Raw genomic sequence first — 13,845 nt, 5'->3', positions numbered from 1 at the left:
CTCTTAAATGATTCATTCATGGAGAAAACTGTGGTGGATAGAAGTCCTAAGTCCACAGTCTGTAGCAACATCAAGGGAATATTTAACTATGGGGAGTCCCGAATCACAATCAGATTGGAACATAGCCAGCCCCCCATCATGGTCACTTCACAGTGTTTCTCGAAATGCAGTCCTGGGTCACCTCCCCCAGAACTAGCTAAGGAGCTCACCCCAGGGCAGATTCCCAGGCCCCAGGATTAGAATGTCTGGTGGGAAAGGCCTGGAAATCTGCATTTCAGCTCACCTTCCCAACCTCTCCAGATGATTCTTACGTTCTCTAAAAGTTTTAAACCACACTTTCGTAACAAGATCCTCCTCCGATTCTTTTTCTTCTTTCACAGCTTTTAAAGACCACAGCTTAAACTTCCGGAATGTCCGGTTCTGGGCTTACCACCATTTTACAGATGGGAAAGTAAAGAGAAAAATGGGTATAGGGCTATTCACTAAGTCAGCTGCAATAAGAACTCAAAAAAGAAAAAGAAAAAAAAAAAAAGCCCGAAGACAAAACAAAACCCAAAAAGCCTGCCTGATTCTTGCTGTACTGAGATTAACTCTTGGGACCTTGGCTTAAGTCATTTCTGTGATTCTCACCCACTGAGAAGATCCCTACACAGAGGAAAATGTTGACAGAAGTTTTTAAAACAGCTATTATCTGGAAGGTTAAAATTACCTTTTAGCAGCCAAGCCATCTCCACTAAGAAGGAGGGAGAGGAGGAGGGAAGGAAGGATGGAAGGAAGGAAGGATGGAAGGAAGGAAGGATGGAAGGAAGGAAGGAAGGAAGGAAGGAAGGAAGGAAGGAAGGAAGGAAAGAAAGAAGGAAGGAAAGAAGGACAGAAGGCAAAAGTGAAAGAAAGAGGGGGAGAAAGAGAAAGAGTCTGAGAGCAAGCAAGGGAGAAAGGGAGAGAGAAAAGAGGAGGGAGAAAGGAGGGAAGAGAGAGGGGAAGGGAAGGAAGGTTCTTCTTCCTCACACCCATGGTGGTTCGAGCCAGTGGCCCAGGGGACACGATGGAGGGGGTCAGCCTAGGGGACCAGAGGCACTCAGATGACTTTCAAGGTGAGGTCAGGCTATCCTGCAGAACCCTTGGTGTTTGGCAGGGAGGAGCCAGGACTGTTCCCTCCTGCCCTTCCCATCCTTGCTGCCATGTTTCCACCTCGGACTCCCACGGCTCAAACTTAGCACTGCAGGCATTATCTACTTCTCGGTTCTGGTCAAGTCTCCCCCCGTAAGGGCTGGCAGAGATCCGATTCGGAAGTTGGCTTCCTCCTACAGGAATCATCTGCCTTTTGGTAAACATAAAATGTTCCACTGGTTTTAGAATTAGACAAACAAACAAAACATTGAGTTCAAGCGCACACCCCAACATCAATCCAAGGGAAGGCGTGGTCAAAGTCTCTCCCCTTTAAAAGGATGGAGGGTCAAGGAGCAAATCTGCAGTGCAGTTACGGCAAATCAAATGGGAAGAAGTCTGAAGTACTTTTCAGACTTGGAACTAAAAAGGTTGAGTCTAAAAAGGAAAACATGTCACCTTCCTGCCAAAATAAACTGTGATGAAAGTTTAGACCCTACCACCTTTCAGCCAAGCATTTCCTGTTCTGGTCTCCCTCGTCTGCCTCACACTAGCTCAGATGAGGGAGAGCTATTTTTAAGGTGCAAACAACCAGGACTAAGAATGAGAGAAGTTATTTATTTATAGTTACACCTTTCAACTGTTCTTTTTTCCCTCTGGAGATAGAGGCTTGGTTTGGCTTTCCCTTTGAATCTAAAGTCCCTGGGGTAAGAAGGACTTTGAAAGGTCATGATGGAGTCACTGCAGACAGTGGGCAAAACAAGTCACCACTTCTTGAGGAATTCCTCCTCATATGGGTGCTCTCGGCTTAGGCAACAGCACAGGTGCTCTTGAGCAATGGTTTTTAATACAAACCTTTTGCATAAAAGGTGATTTGAAAATACATTCGTGGTTTTGTTATTTGAAGGACTCCAACAGTGATCCTCCCCCCTTTTTTGTCCAACAGAGAATTCCATTATCATGTGAATAGAAGTTCCATAATGGATTTGGGTTTGTAAATTCAGCCTTTGTGATTAGATTTTCTTGAGGCAGGACACATGCCTATGTAGTGTTCTTGGAGCCAGCAAGCTCCTTCTTGTATCTAACTGCATCTTCCCTTATTTCTTATTCCGTTAAATGAGTCCATTCTTAATACCAAACCTCAAAGGACCCATTTTAGACCCTTCGAATTTGCCGGTAAACAAAAGAGAAATGCCCTCGCTTGTAATGCTTGCATAAGCACGATCTTGGTGTTGGCTATTACCCCCGTAGTTGACTAGCATTACTTTCTTTCCAGTGTGTATTTCCACCTGACATTGCAGTGTTTGCTTGTCTCCCCACTACAATGAACAAAGCTTTGTTCATGCTTTAGTTTATCACTGTATCACGAGCATCAAAAATATACTGAATGAAGGGTGCCTGCCGGGCTGGCTCAGCTGGTGGAGCATGTGACTCTTGATCCTGGGGTTGGGAGTTCAAGCCTCAGGTTGGGTGTAGAAATTACTTAAAAAAAATCTTTAGGGGCTCCTGGGTGGCACAGTGGTTAAGCATCTGCCTTCGGCTCAGGGCGTGGTCCTGGCGTTATGGGATCGGGCCCCACATCAGGCTCCTCCGCTATGAGCCTGCTTCTTCCTCTCCCACTCCCCCTGCTTGTGTTCCCTCTCTCACTGGCTGTCTCTATCTCTGTCAAATAAATAAATAAAATCTTTAAAAAAAAATCTTTAAAAAAATATATATATACTAAATGCTTAAAATCAATTTGATCAACAAATTTCTATTTATGTCAAATTGTTGTGACATTTGGAATTATATAGAGTGCTGAAGAGGTCCTTTCCTTTTTTTTTTTTTAAACATAATGGTTTCCTAAATATTCTGGCTCTACTGTTTTCACCCACTGGCTCCGGCATTATTATAGGAATTACTTAAAGGACGAGAGGATGGCTCCTTTCTAAATTCACTAGTATCCATGTGTTCACTAAATGGGTCAACCTTGAAACTAACAACTCTACAGAAAAGTTGGTTGGCATGACCCACGGCCAGCTTCTTTGCTCCCTTTACTTCTGGTGGGTTCTTTGTGCAGCCAGGCCAATGGGGTCATGGTTCAGCTTTTGGTGAAAGGAGAGTCAGTCCTTTCTGTATCATTGTACTTGTTCAAAATTTGGTGCCTTGTACCACTCAAGGAGGAAACAGAAAAGACTGGAAACTGTTTGAGTGTAGAACCTAGGTCTTAAAGCAGTTCTATCAGAAAAACAGAGAGAAGCAACTTAATGACCCAGTATGATCTGGAACAACACAAGAATTTATAATGAGATGAGAACAAAGTTTTGCTGACCAATGAATGGATAAATGGTACAAAACTAATGCCCGACATCAGGTATTTAGGTACTTACTCTTTGCAGGATTATTCACTTCTTGAACGTTTCAAGTTCTTGTTCTGGGAACATTTCTATTGTTCTGAGTGCAATGGAAACAAGTAAGTAGGAACAAAAATCCAGTTGGTCACTCACTCACCTTTTTGCTTAAATGGGGACCATTAGCCCCCCCAATGCTTCTCTGCGCTGATGGTGGTACTTGATACACATCTTGTTCCTGGGTACCATGGCTAGTGGGGACCTGGTAAATTCCCTGATGTTGGTAGGAAGGCGGCACTTGGTAGATGCTGTCTCGAGGGGCACCGTGTGGGTTTGGCACTTGATAGAGCTTCTGTTGGCCAAAGGTCTGATGCGTTAGTCCAGAAGTCGGCTGGTCCTGATTGGAGGGGGTCTCTTGAATGGGGCCAATCAGAAGCTTCACGCGGTTGCCTGGGACAATGCCTTGTCGACCATGTAAGGAGCAGAGCCACCATCCTTCCAGTCCTCCTGTGTTCTGCTCTATGACAGTCAGGATATCTCCCTTGCGGAAGGCCAGTTCCTCAGCACACTCTGGGACATTGTCGTACAAGGCCCTTGCCATAAGATTCTAGGAAGAAGCGAACAGAGGGATTTCATGTTAGAATGCTAGCTCAGTCCTTTAAACACTGAAAGCCCGTGCTCTTATGGAGAGGCACGCTTCCTGGAAGGGAGGGAAGAACAAATGTGAACAATAGCCTGTAAAGAGAAAAACAGATGGTGCAGACAAAACACAGATACATACGTACTGTGTCTGCCGCCAATGACATCAGACTGCCTCCTCGGCGAAGCTCGGAACACCACAAGAGTTCTTTCCTCTAGCTCTAAATGCTGTGCCAAGGAATTATGAGTAGCACTGGTAAAGAGTTCACTACACAAAAATACTTTTCTTCCTTTCTTAAAGCCAGCTTAAAGAATAAAATATTCCAAGATCTTCAGATGTGCCACAGCAGACATTTCTCAAGCTTCTCATATACTGGAGGCAGAGAGAGTCAAAGAAAATCCCAAATAACAAATGGTACACATGACATTTATATCTGGTGTTAAAATGGAAACAAAAGTAGACTTATATGCCTTGGCGGGGCTTACAAATTCTTATTCTCAGTTGATCAAGAAGTCCTTGGATCCAGGGAGAACTGACAGGCAAGTATTGTTTCCATGATAATCAAGCATGGAGCATGGGGTGACAGTAGTCTACATCTCCAGATCGGATGGCAGGGAGCAAGGAAGAATTTACCGCATGTAGGTAGATGTCACCACTTTCTTTTTTGGTCTTTTATTCATACCTTTCCTGAAGGCCCCTCCTCACCCTGCCACTTTTTCCCCCTACTTCTTGAATCTCGCCATTCACATCAGAAAGGCTCTGCCTTTCCCTTTCATGGGCCCCAAACACTCTCTCCCTTTGTATGAAGGCCCGTCTGGCACATTCAGTACTAAGCAGACAGCCAAAGTAGGCATTCAGCAGAGAGTGGGCAAGCAGTACGTGCTGACATTCTTGGAAGCCCTTCAAAGGCTCTGAAGATTTCATTTCTTGGCGTCAGTCATGTTTCACAGTACGATGGCGGCCATCACCACATGCCCGCTCCTTCCCAGCACACAGAGGAGTCGGGATGCTGTAAATTCATCACAAGCACTTGGAAAACTAAAAGTGATCTCTCCGGTGCTTCACTTAAGTGCCTGGATGCACTTGAGTCACTGGGACGATGATCATTTGTGGGAGGAGGGACGGCCTACAGGGTGGAGCATGTTTGGGACTTTACATATTCGTGGAATTTTGGGCAGTTGTTTGGATTTCTGCCCCCCCCACTTTGCTTCTCTAGAAACGTGGACTTCATCTTCCAGCCCCATGCTTTTCATTCCGTTAGAACTGACATACATTAATCATCTCCCCCTGTACTATGCCCCATAACCACAGTCTTGTGCTGGGTGCTGGGCCTCCTCTCTGAGGGGGGGACTGTGTTATGTAAGGCAGCTCCCCTCCTGTCAGTATCTGGGAGGGGGTCCTACTCTTACAGTTAATCCTCTTAGTGCAACTACTTAACCTAAGAAAAGGAGATCAAGCCATAGAGGTCAGTACCCAGGAAGCCTGAGGATGCTTTTTAAGAATAAGGTTGAAGTTCTTGTTCTTGACAATTTTTTGAGATCCGAGAAGTCTATAATGTAGACAGGTGAGGAGTAAGGGAAGCTCAAGGGAAACGGAAGGGTTTGTGTTCCAGGTGAAGGTTTTACTTAGTATTTCTACGCTAGGAAGCTTTGGGGTTTTTCCTAACAAAAATTCACATATATAAAGATAAAATCATTCAGCATCCTATCCTGGCTTGAGGAACCACTTAAGGATATGTCATAATCCTAAAATCTCTCTTTCTCTTCTTCCATCTTTTGAGTGTTCTGTAACTTAAAAGAAAAATCACAGAGTTACAGACAACAAGCTTCTGGGCCTTGGTACCAAAGTAACCTGCGGGAGATCACTCCACCAGAGTTGTATTGTGATTACACAGTAGGGAGAGAGCCGAGCACTCTGGTCTCTGTCCCTTTCGCTGGTGCCCTACTCGATGATTGGGAATGGCTGGTAAGAAGGCCCCAAGATGAAATCAGAACTGATAGAATTAGGACCAGTTCTATGGAAGCTGAGGGTGGGTAGCTGTACGAGTCTAGTGACTACGAAGAAGGGAAAGAAAAGAAACAGAAAACAGTAGAAAGGCAAAGACTGCAGACGTAATCAGCACAAATAAGCTGGAGGCATGTGGAGTTGGGTGCCTGCCATGGGACTCCATGCAGCACTGCAGTGGGGCACTGGATCGTCCTTGATGGGAGACAGCTAGAAATCCCCGTGTAAGAGTCGTTCTGGATGTTCTTGTCTCCTATCCCGCTGACCTTCCCGCCACCTGGGAAGCAGCATGCTAATGCTTCAGATGTGCCCCAAGAGCCGTTTCTCTGGGAAAACTTTCAGAGACTGTTGTCCTCACTAACGGAGGCACCCTGGTGAGTTGTCCTGACTGGTTGTCCATGATTCCCCAGCAGTCCTCCGTGCTGCCCGCAGAGGTGAGGCTTTAAGGAGAGAGCCTGCTTGGCAGGACCACTGGTAGCATGCGCCCTCGTGATAGCCTGACACCTCACACACTGACAGAGAGTCTCAGCCTTGGCTGAACGGGAGTAAGTGACTGAACACCTGTACATCCCTCTCCCATACGGAACGTTACATGCACTCCCGGAGACCTTTAGAGGACCCCTGGACCCAACCTTCCTGTTTTATAGATAAAGAAACAGGTCTGGGGGGGCCAGTTTATCATTTGCCCAAAGCCACACTGTTGGTGTCAGAGATGAGAATTCTCTTTCCAGAACTCTAAGCCACCTTAGCTCGACTACACAATGTCCTCCTAACTGGGCTCAACTCCATTGTATATCGAAGTTCGGAAGATGACAATTCTTGTCCTGTCTATGGAATAAACAGATTATTTCCTTTTGTGCCTTCACTTCCTCCTCGGTAAGATGGGAGGGAGGGTAACAGCACCGACCTCACGGGTTTGCTGTGAGGATGAAATGAGTTAATCCAAGTCAAGTACCTTAACACTGCTGGAGGCTTAGGAAGCTATTGTGACAACTTACTTAATTTGCTGAATGGCACTTTGGCCGTGGGTTGCCTCCCTACTCAGCCTCTTGTCCGTTCTCCGTCAAGGGTTGGGTCCTGTTCTAATTATGCTAATATATATATATATATATATATATATATATGAAATATTCAATTACATATCAGGAGAACTGTATCTTGCAGTATTTCTCTGATATAAAAAGTCATGGTCACTGCAACCTTTTATGGAATATTTGCCTGCAAATAGCAATAATGAAACTATTGATTGCCCTCAAGAGACCGAGACAAAATATTATTATTATTATTACTACTACTACTATTCTGATTACTGCTGAATGAATTATGGCTATATCTCTTTAGATTCCAGCAGAGTCCAAGCCATCACAAAGTGGGGAAAAATGGGTAAGGAGCTTGGCTTTTGAAAACACTTGATGCTTTGGGGACAAGAGTTCCGTATAGAAGATAACAGCAAAGTTAACCAAAACACAAACCATCTCATTCAAAAGTGCATGGAGTTGATGGGCAGATGAAGAGTTAATTCATCCGGCTAGGAGAAGGTGGAGGGACCTCCTCCTTCTGGGTGGGAGGTGTGATGCCTCAAGGCCACAGAGTCAGAAGGGTGATTATCTGAATATCTTAGAAAAACCCGGGAGAAGGGGTTTGTCTTTTCCCCTTCTCAGGGCAGGAAAAGTCAACAGAGAAACAAATCCAGGAGAGATAAGAGAGCTCTGTCATTCTATAGCCAGTTGGATGGTTAGCCTCGAGAGGGTGGCAGTTAGAAATGCAGCTAGGGCTTGGCAAAGCGCCAGAACGGTTGGGGCACAGAAGTTGAAAGCCAGAGGAACTTCAAACAATTACACTCCAGCTCCTTCGCCTTACAAATGAGAAAAAACGAGGGGGCTCGAGCAGTTAATAATTGCCAAGCCACCTGGCAAGAAGGTCACAGAGCGGGGGCAAGAATTCATGCCTCCCCGTCTCCAGCTCCAGAATTGGGACAGTATTGAACAAAGACAAATGCATGGGCTAGCAAAGCTGTGCTTCTAACTAGGATTGGAAATCGGCATTGAGAGTTATAAATCCTCTTTGAGGGAACCCTAATTATAGTAGCCTCTACCATTGATCCCCCACCCAGTCTCTCTTTTGGCTCCCATGATTCCACCTCTGGTTTCTTCTCTTCTCCCTATTCTCATGACCACTCATCTACCTTCTCCTTCACAGACTAATCATGTTCCAAAGGGATCCCTCCTTTGTTCTGTGCTCTTTGCACGCTCAGTCTCTAGAGGAAATCCCATCCTACCAATGGCATCTAAACACACAGATAACAGATCCATTGCCCCAGCCTAGATATTTCTTCTGCGCTCAGGTCCCATATCTCCAACTGGCTAATAGGTATCTTCTACTCTAACTCAACAAGTGTAAAAACCCCTTTCTCCTGCTTTATCTCTCTCAGTTCACAGCACGCACGCAGCTGCCCAAGATAGGAGGCTCAGAGGTTTGTGGAGTCTCTTCACAATCTGGAACCCAATCCGCTTGGCCCCCGACTTCCTCCTCACTGCCTCTCCTAGTTCAGGCCTTCAACAACCTCGTATCGGGAGTCTGGAAATTGCTTCTCAACTGATTTTCCCACCTCAAAATCTATCTTCCATCTTCCCCAGAAGAGTTATCTTTCCAAACCTATCTGCTCGTTTCCCTTTCCAGTTCTTTGTAAGAGTATTTCTCTCAGTGTGACTTGTAGTACCCCATTCAAGACTGTGAACTCCTGAAGTTCAGGGAGGCGGGCCTATTCCTTTGGCGTTTCCAGAACTCGAGCCCACTGTCTGAAGCCAAATGTACCTCATTAAATGTCTGCTAACTTAAAATGGATTCTGGACTCTGATTTCCTGGTTCTCTACAGAGAAGGTGAAATTGTTTTCTAGAGACGTCAGCAAGATACTTGGTTAAAGTTTTCAGATGGACATGGGAAGATGAACCAAGGGAACCAGAAAGATAAATGGCATGTCCAGACCTCACAGCCAGAGAACGTGGGAGACAGCAAGCAGGAAAGTGCTCGCCCCTCCCTATTAAACAGGATAATGACGTAGATGGGAGCTTGAATCCAGTGTCCACAACCACTGAGCAAACAGGAAGACCAGGAGGAGCTGACCATCCCAGCCAGATTAAATACAGTCATCTCTGGGAGAGCTTTTCCCCCATCGGTGTAGAGCCCTCCATCTGGCAGCAGGTGACTAGGCACCATTCATGCTTTGCCAGGACGTTGGGTTCCTGGTTCAGCTGTGCTTGAGGAGTGGGAATAAAATTCTGTACAACTAGCCAGAACACTGGGTACAGAGACTAGGTCATATGACCGTTTCCACACCATCCCCCACTCTTCCCTGAGTTTTTTTTTTTTTCATTGCTATCAAAATGTCAAGAAAGCTTATTCGTACTCCCACTGCCAGGGAAACTATCTGCTTTTCCAAATACAGAGAGGTGTGACTTATAATTTCCATGACCATTCATGCTGTTCTTTGAAGAGAAATGAGACACAATAGCTGATGTGTCACCCCATTAGGACTGATAGCATCATCAATGGCCCGACTTCCTCTTATTATTTTTACTTCATTCTATATTTATCATGTAGGAGCTCCTGCCAAGATCTTGGGGCTGCCACATTCTCAACAATATGACTTTCCTTTACCCAACTTCCCAAACTTTCGCTCTGGACTCTGGTGGGGTGCATGTGCACGCGCGTGCATGCACACATGCATACACACACACAGTGGCAGATCCTGAGAGACAGGCACAGTAAAGAAGGAACTGGCTGTTGTCAAGGAAATCAGTTCTAAAGGAAGTAGCTAAGGAATGAGCATCATGAAGGTCCGTCTCAGGACAAACCGGGGAAGAGGAAGAAAGGCTCATGGGCTTTTGTGTGTGCGGACAAAAATCAGCTTCGGTCTGAGGGCGATCAAACCACTTTGGCTTCCCCCCACCATCACCTTTAGGTCATAGGGGAATGTGGAATTTCCCCAAAGAAGGTAATAGTCAGAAAACATGGATATCTACAAGTGTCTGGATTTCGATTCTTGGAATACTTGATTTATACCTGGGTTTTTCATCGGATGATCTGGACTGTTCAGTTTTTGGAGCTGAATCTTCTGGAGGTTGTTAAATGGCAGATGTGAGATGTTCAAGAAAGTTCAGGAGTTAGAAGATAGGATTCATATCACTTCTAGGTTTTTCTCTCAGCTGTATTTGTCAGCTGTAGTCTGACATGGTGTTCATTATGTGGTCTGAACTAGCCATGGAAAGGCAGCAGGAGAATTTCCCTAGGCATACTTATGATACCTCATGGGGGGCATCCAACATATGCCATAAAGATTTCTCTTGCACTGAGACCATATTTCAGCCAATGATTTTCATTTTCTGGAAAGTGCTTCTCAATCCCTATGGTGGTCACAAAGCTTACGTGAGTATCTCGGACCTTCTGAATATTCATGTCATTTACTCGGTCCCAAGTCCTCACATTTTCTTAGATTTTCTAGCCTTGTGAACTTTACCCATAGCATTCTCTTTTGAGCATTTCTGAATGGAAGATGCTTTAAGAAATATGGCATTAGACACTTGTCTCCCAAAGGTACTCTTTGGTACACAGCAGCCCTGACAGGCACTGTGGGACTGCACCCTGTGTGTGGTCAAGACCCAAGGCACCCAGATTTGGGAATCGTAACATCTCTTCCATTTTTGGCCCATTCCTGTTTGATGAGGCATCATTTATGATAATGCATAAATGCATAACCCCCTGCATTATTTTGGGGGTTCATGCACCAAAGTGATACTACCTCTTGAGAGTTGAGAGCGGCTGTTGGCCAATTTGGATATTTGGACCTCAGAAAGAATTTCCCATCTGACCAGATTTGGTCACATCATATCGACAGCATAGATGTGAGATTAAGTAAGTGTTTCTTTATAAGCTGGTTTTCTTTCCTTCTTTGCACTAGAGCGAATGCCACCTGTTCGCCCTTGATTGAAGCTTGATGCAGGACAAAAATATCCATATGATGGGATTTGTTTACCATGAAACCAACAAAAGCCTAGAGCAAATCCTTTGTTTCACCTAAAAAAAATTATACATGGGCTGTTAGGGAGGCGTGCATATGTGTGTGCATGCGTGTGTGTGTGTGTGAGAGAGACAGAGAGAGAGAGAGAGAAAGATGCTTCATAGTCAACTTTTATTATTTCTTGGCCAGTTGTGGAGGATGAATCTGAATCCTGGCGGGAGTGAGAATGTAGCATTTCCTCACAAGTCTGATGATCAGAAATGACACACTTTTCTCCAGGAGCTCCCTTTTCCATTCCTCTGTGGTCTTTGAGTTTTTTTTTTTAAGCAACTCCTGAGGGTCTTAAAGAAGGTGGAAGGACACCGTGGTTTCTATGTAGTACAACCAGAAGCTTGACCAGAACCAATTACGCTAGAATTTTAGACTAAGAAGGGATTCTGGAGATCATTCTAACCCGGTCTTGTTTTACAGCCCAGAGGGTCATCTAGTAGACTAGCAGCTGAGCCAGAACGAGCATCTGGTTCCCCTCTTAATCTAGGATTTTTTTCCACTGGACCAGGATGTGCTTCCTGAGAACCTCTCCATCTTTGAATTTAGTACTGTTGCTATTAAGCCTTGGAATTTATAAGCATTTGTCCCAGGTTGCCTGGTTTTGATAGATTGAAGTATAGCATATTGGCAAAGGATCAAAAACATGGGGCAGGCACAAACTCTTTTCAGGGTTCTGTCCCTAGATAAATCTGACAGGCGCCATATAATGATGAAGGCCTGACACCCACTCACCCAAAAGGTAGGTTTTTATTAACAATAAAACAACCAACTGGATTTCAGCCAACATTACAGGGTTGGCACTGGATCACATCTATCTGCCTGTCTAGACAGATCCCTCCAACATCCAGGTACTTGGGGAAGTGAAATGAGAATTAAGTTATAAAGGAGTAGGAGACGCCAGTCCACTCTACTACGGTTTATTTCCAAAAACAGTATTGTTTCTCAAAAGTCAAAGCATGAAAGTTATAACATCTAATAAAGTATTGGAAAGAAGAGAAAGATCTTTTTTTTTCTATTGCCACGTATCTTATCTTCCTGCACCAAGGTATGCAGCTCTCAAGGTCTGAAGTAATATCTAAACCCACCAGTACCGATACGTACACGCACTAGCAACCCTGGCCTAACCCCGCAGCCAGACTCAGTCGACATACCTTGGATGCCCCCCGCAACACTTTGAGATGTCCCCTTACTTAGGTTTGCTGCCTGATTGCTATTATCCCCCTTCACTTGTGAGGTCCTCAAAGAGTTTTTAAAAACGGACCAGTATACTGGGCTGAAAGGGTGTCTACAACCATGTGCCGTCAGCCTTGCGCCTGCAGAGAGGTCTCAAGAAAGAACTTTCGGGTGCTGTAGCTTCTCAGCCAGAAGAGGGAAGAAAGATGGCAGGAGCACATGGAACAGAAGAAAACCTCTAAATGAAATGGTTCAGGGGCTAGGTATATAGACAAGCTCGTACATGTACAAATTATAGACCAGTTTATACGAATAAAATAGCTTTCTTCAAGGTTCCGTTCTAAATGCATGTTCCATTATTTTATATACGTCAATATAAAATTATATATATCCGTTATGCATGCATACACACACACACACACACACACACACGAGACAGAGGAAGGCTTCAGAGGACCAAGGTAGCCTTAGAGATGGCCTGATGGTTTCACATGTGGCCTGAGCGAGACCTCGTGCTTCTTGGTGTTTTGCGGTATTCACCTGAACACACCGGGCCACGCGTGTTAAGAGGAAGTTTCCCTTGCTGAGAACCTGTGACATGAAGCCTAATGTCAGTCATGGTACAATTATGGCAAACGGTTCTATGTCTGTATTTTTGTGCTTCTGTCATGTAGAACCAGTAAGACATTTTTTTTTTTTTTAAGCAGAAGGAAGTAGGGGAGATGAGACCAGTGATTCTTAACTAGGGGGCACTTGGGGATTTGGCAATGTTTGGAGACATTTTTAGCTGTCACCATGCGTGCGTGTTGCTGGTGGCCAGTGGGTAGAGGCCAGAGGCTGTTAGACATCCTGCAATGCACAGGACAGTCTCCCATCCCGAAAAATGATCGAGCTCTAAAAGTTAGCAGCGCTGAGTGGAGAACCCTGCACAGAGGAATGGACACTCACCGAATTAACAGGAGCTAGTCTCAGTCCTCATTATTGTAAGAATGATGGCCAAGAAATCACACCTTTTGTGCCTCTGTTTCCCCACCTGCAAAATGGGGATAATGAACACGTTCTTTCTAATATTATGAGAAGTCATGAAATTATATATGTGGAACACTCTGATTTCTTCAGAAGAAAGGGTCTCTATAAAATCAAAGCACAGTTATTATTACTGCCTTATTATGAGCTCATGAAATTGTGCCTTAAGAACTGTACTCCTCCCCCTTGGAAAAAAAAAATTCCTCCAGGAAAAGAAAACAAACCAGAAATGATCTCATCGTGATTACACCTGCCACACCAAAAAACAGACACAGTTCAGAGAAACTAAATTCTTTCCCTGCAGCAATGAAGTAAGCTGTGTCTGTAATTAAGATCTTAATAAGGGAGGCAGGAGGCTTGTTGCAGTCGCTGCAGGCCCAGGAGACTCAGAACCCCCCCCACTCCCCCCACCTCCCGCCCCGCCGCCCAGGTGGAAAGCAAGAACAATTGAAACACAAAGTCCCTCACTGCTTCTCACTCTCAGGTGTTCTCTGTA

The 13,845-nt window shown here is 44.9% G+C and overlaps 1 protein-coding gene across 4 annotated transcripts in view; it reads right to left on the bottom strand.

Annotated features, from left to right (window-relative positions):
- NEDD9 (neural precursor cell expressed, developmentally down-regulated 9) overlaps positions 1-13,845 on the bottom strand; it is a 114,999-nt gene that overhangs the window by 24,275 nt on the left and 76,879 nt on the right. For 3 of the 4 annotated variants that reach the window (XM_034660318.1, XM_034660320.1, XM_002915911.4), the window contains exon 2: positions 3,598-4,044. In XM_034660318.1, coding sequence (XP_034516209.1) covers positions 3,598-4,044 — 447 coding nt within the window. Of the gene's footprint in view, positions 1-3,597; positions 4,045-13,271; positions 13,357-13,845 lie in introns of all 4 variants that reach the window. The other variant, XM_034660319.1, reaches the window with a different exon arrangement.

Source organism: Ailuropoda melanoleuca, chromosome 5 (genome assembly GCF_002007445.2).
Source record: "Ailuropoda melanoleuca isolate Jingjing chromosome 5, ASM200744v2, whole genome shotgun sequence".
NCBI classification, from domain to species: Eukaryota; Metazoa; Chordata; class Mammalia; order Carnivora; family Ursidae; genus Ailuropoda; species Ailuropoda melanoleuca.
This window is presented reverse-complemented; position numbering and strand designations above follow the sequence as displayed.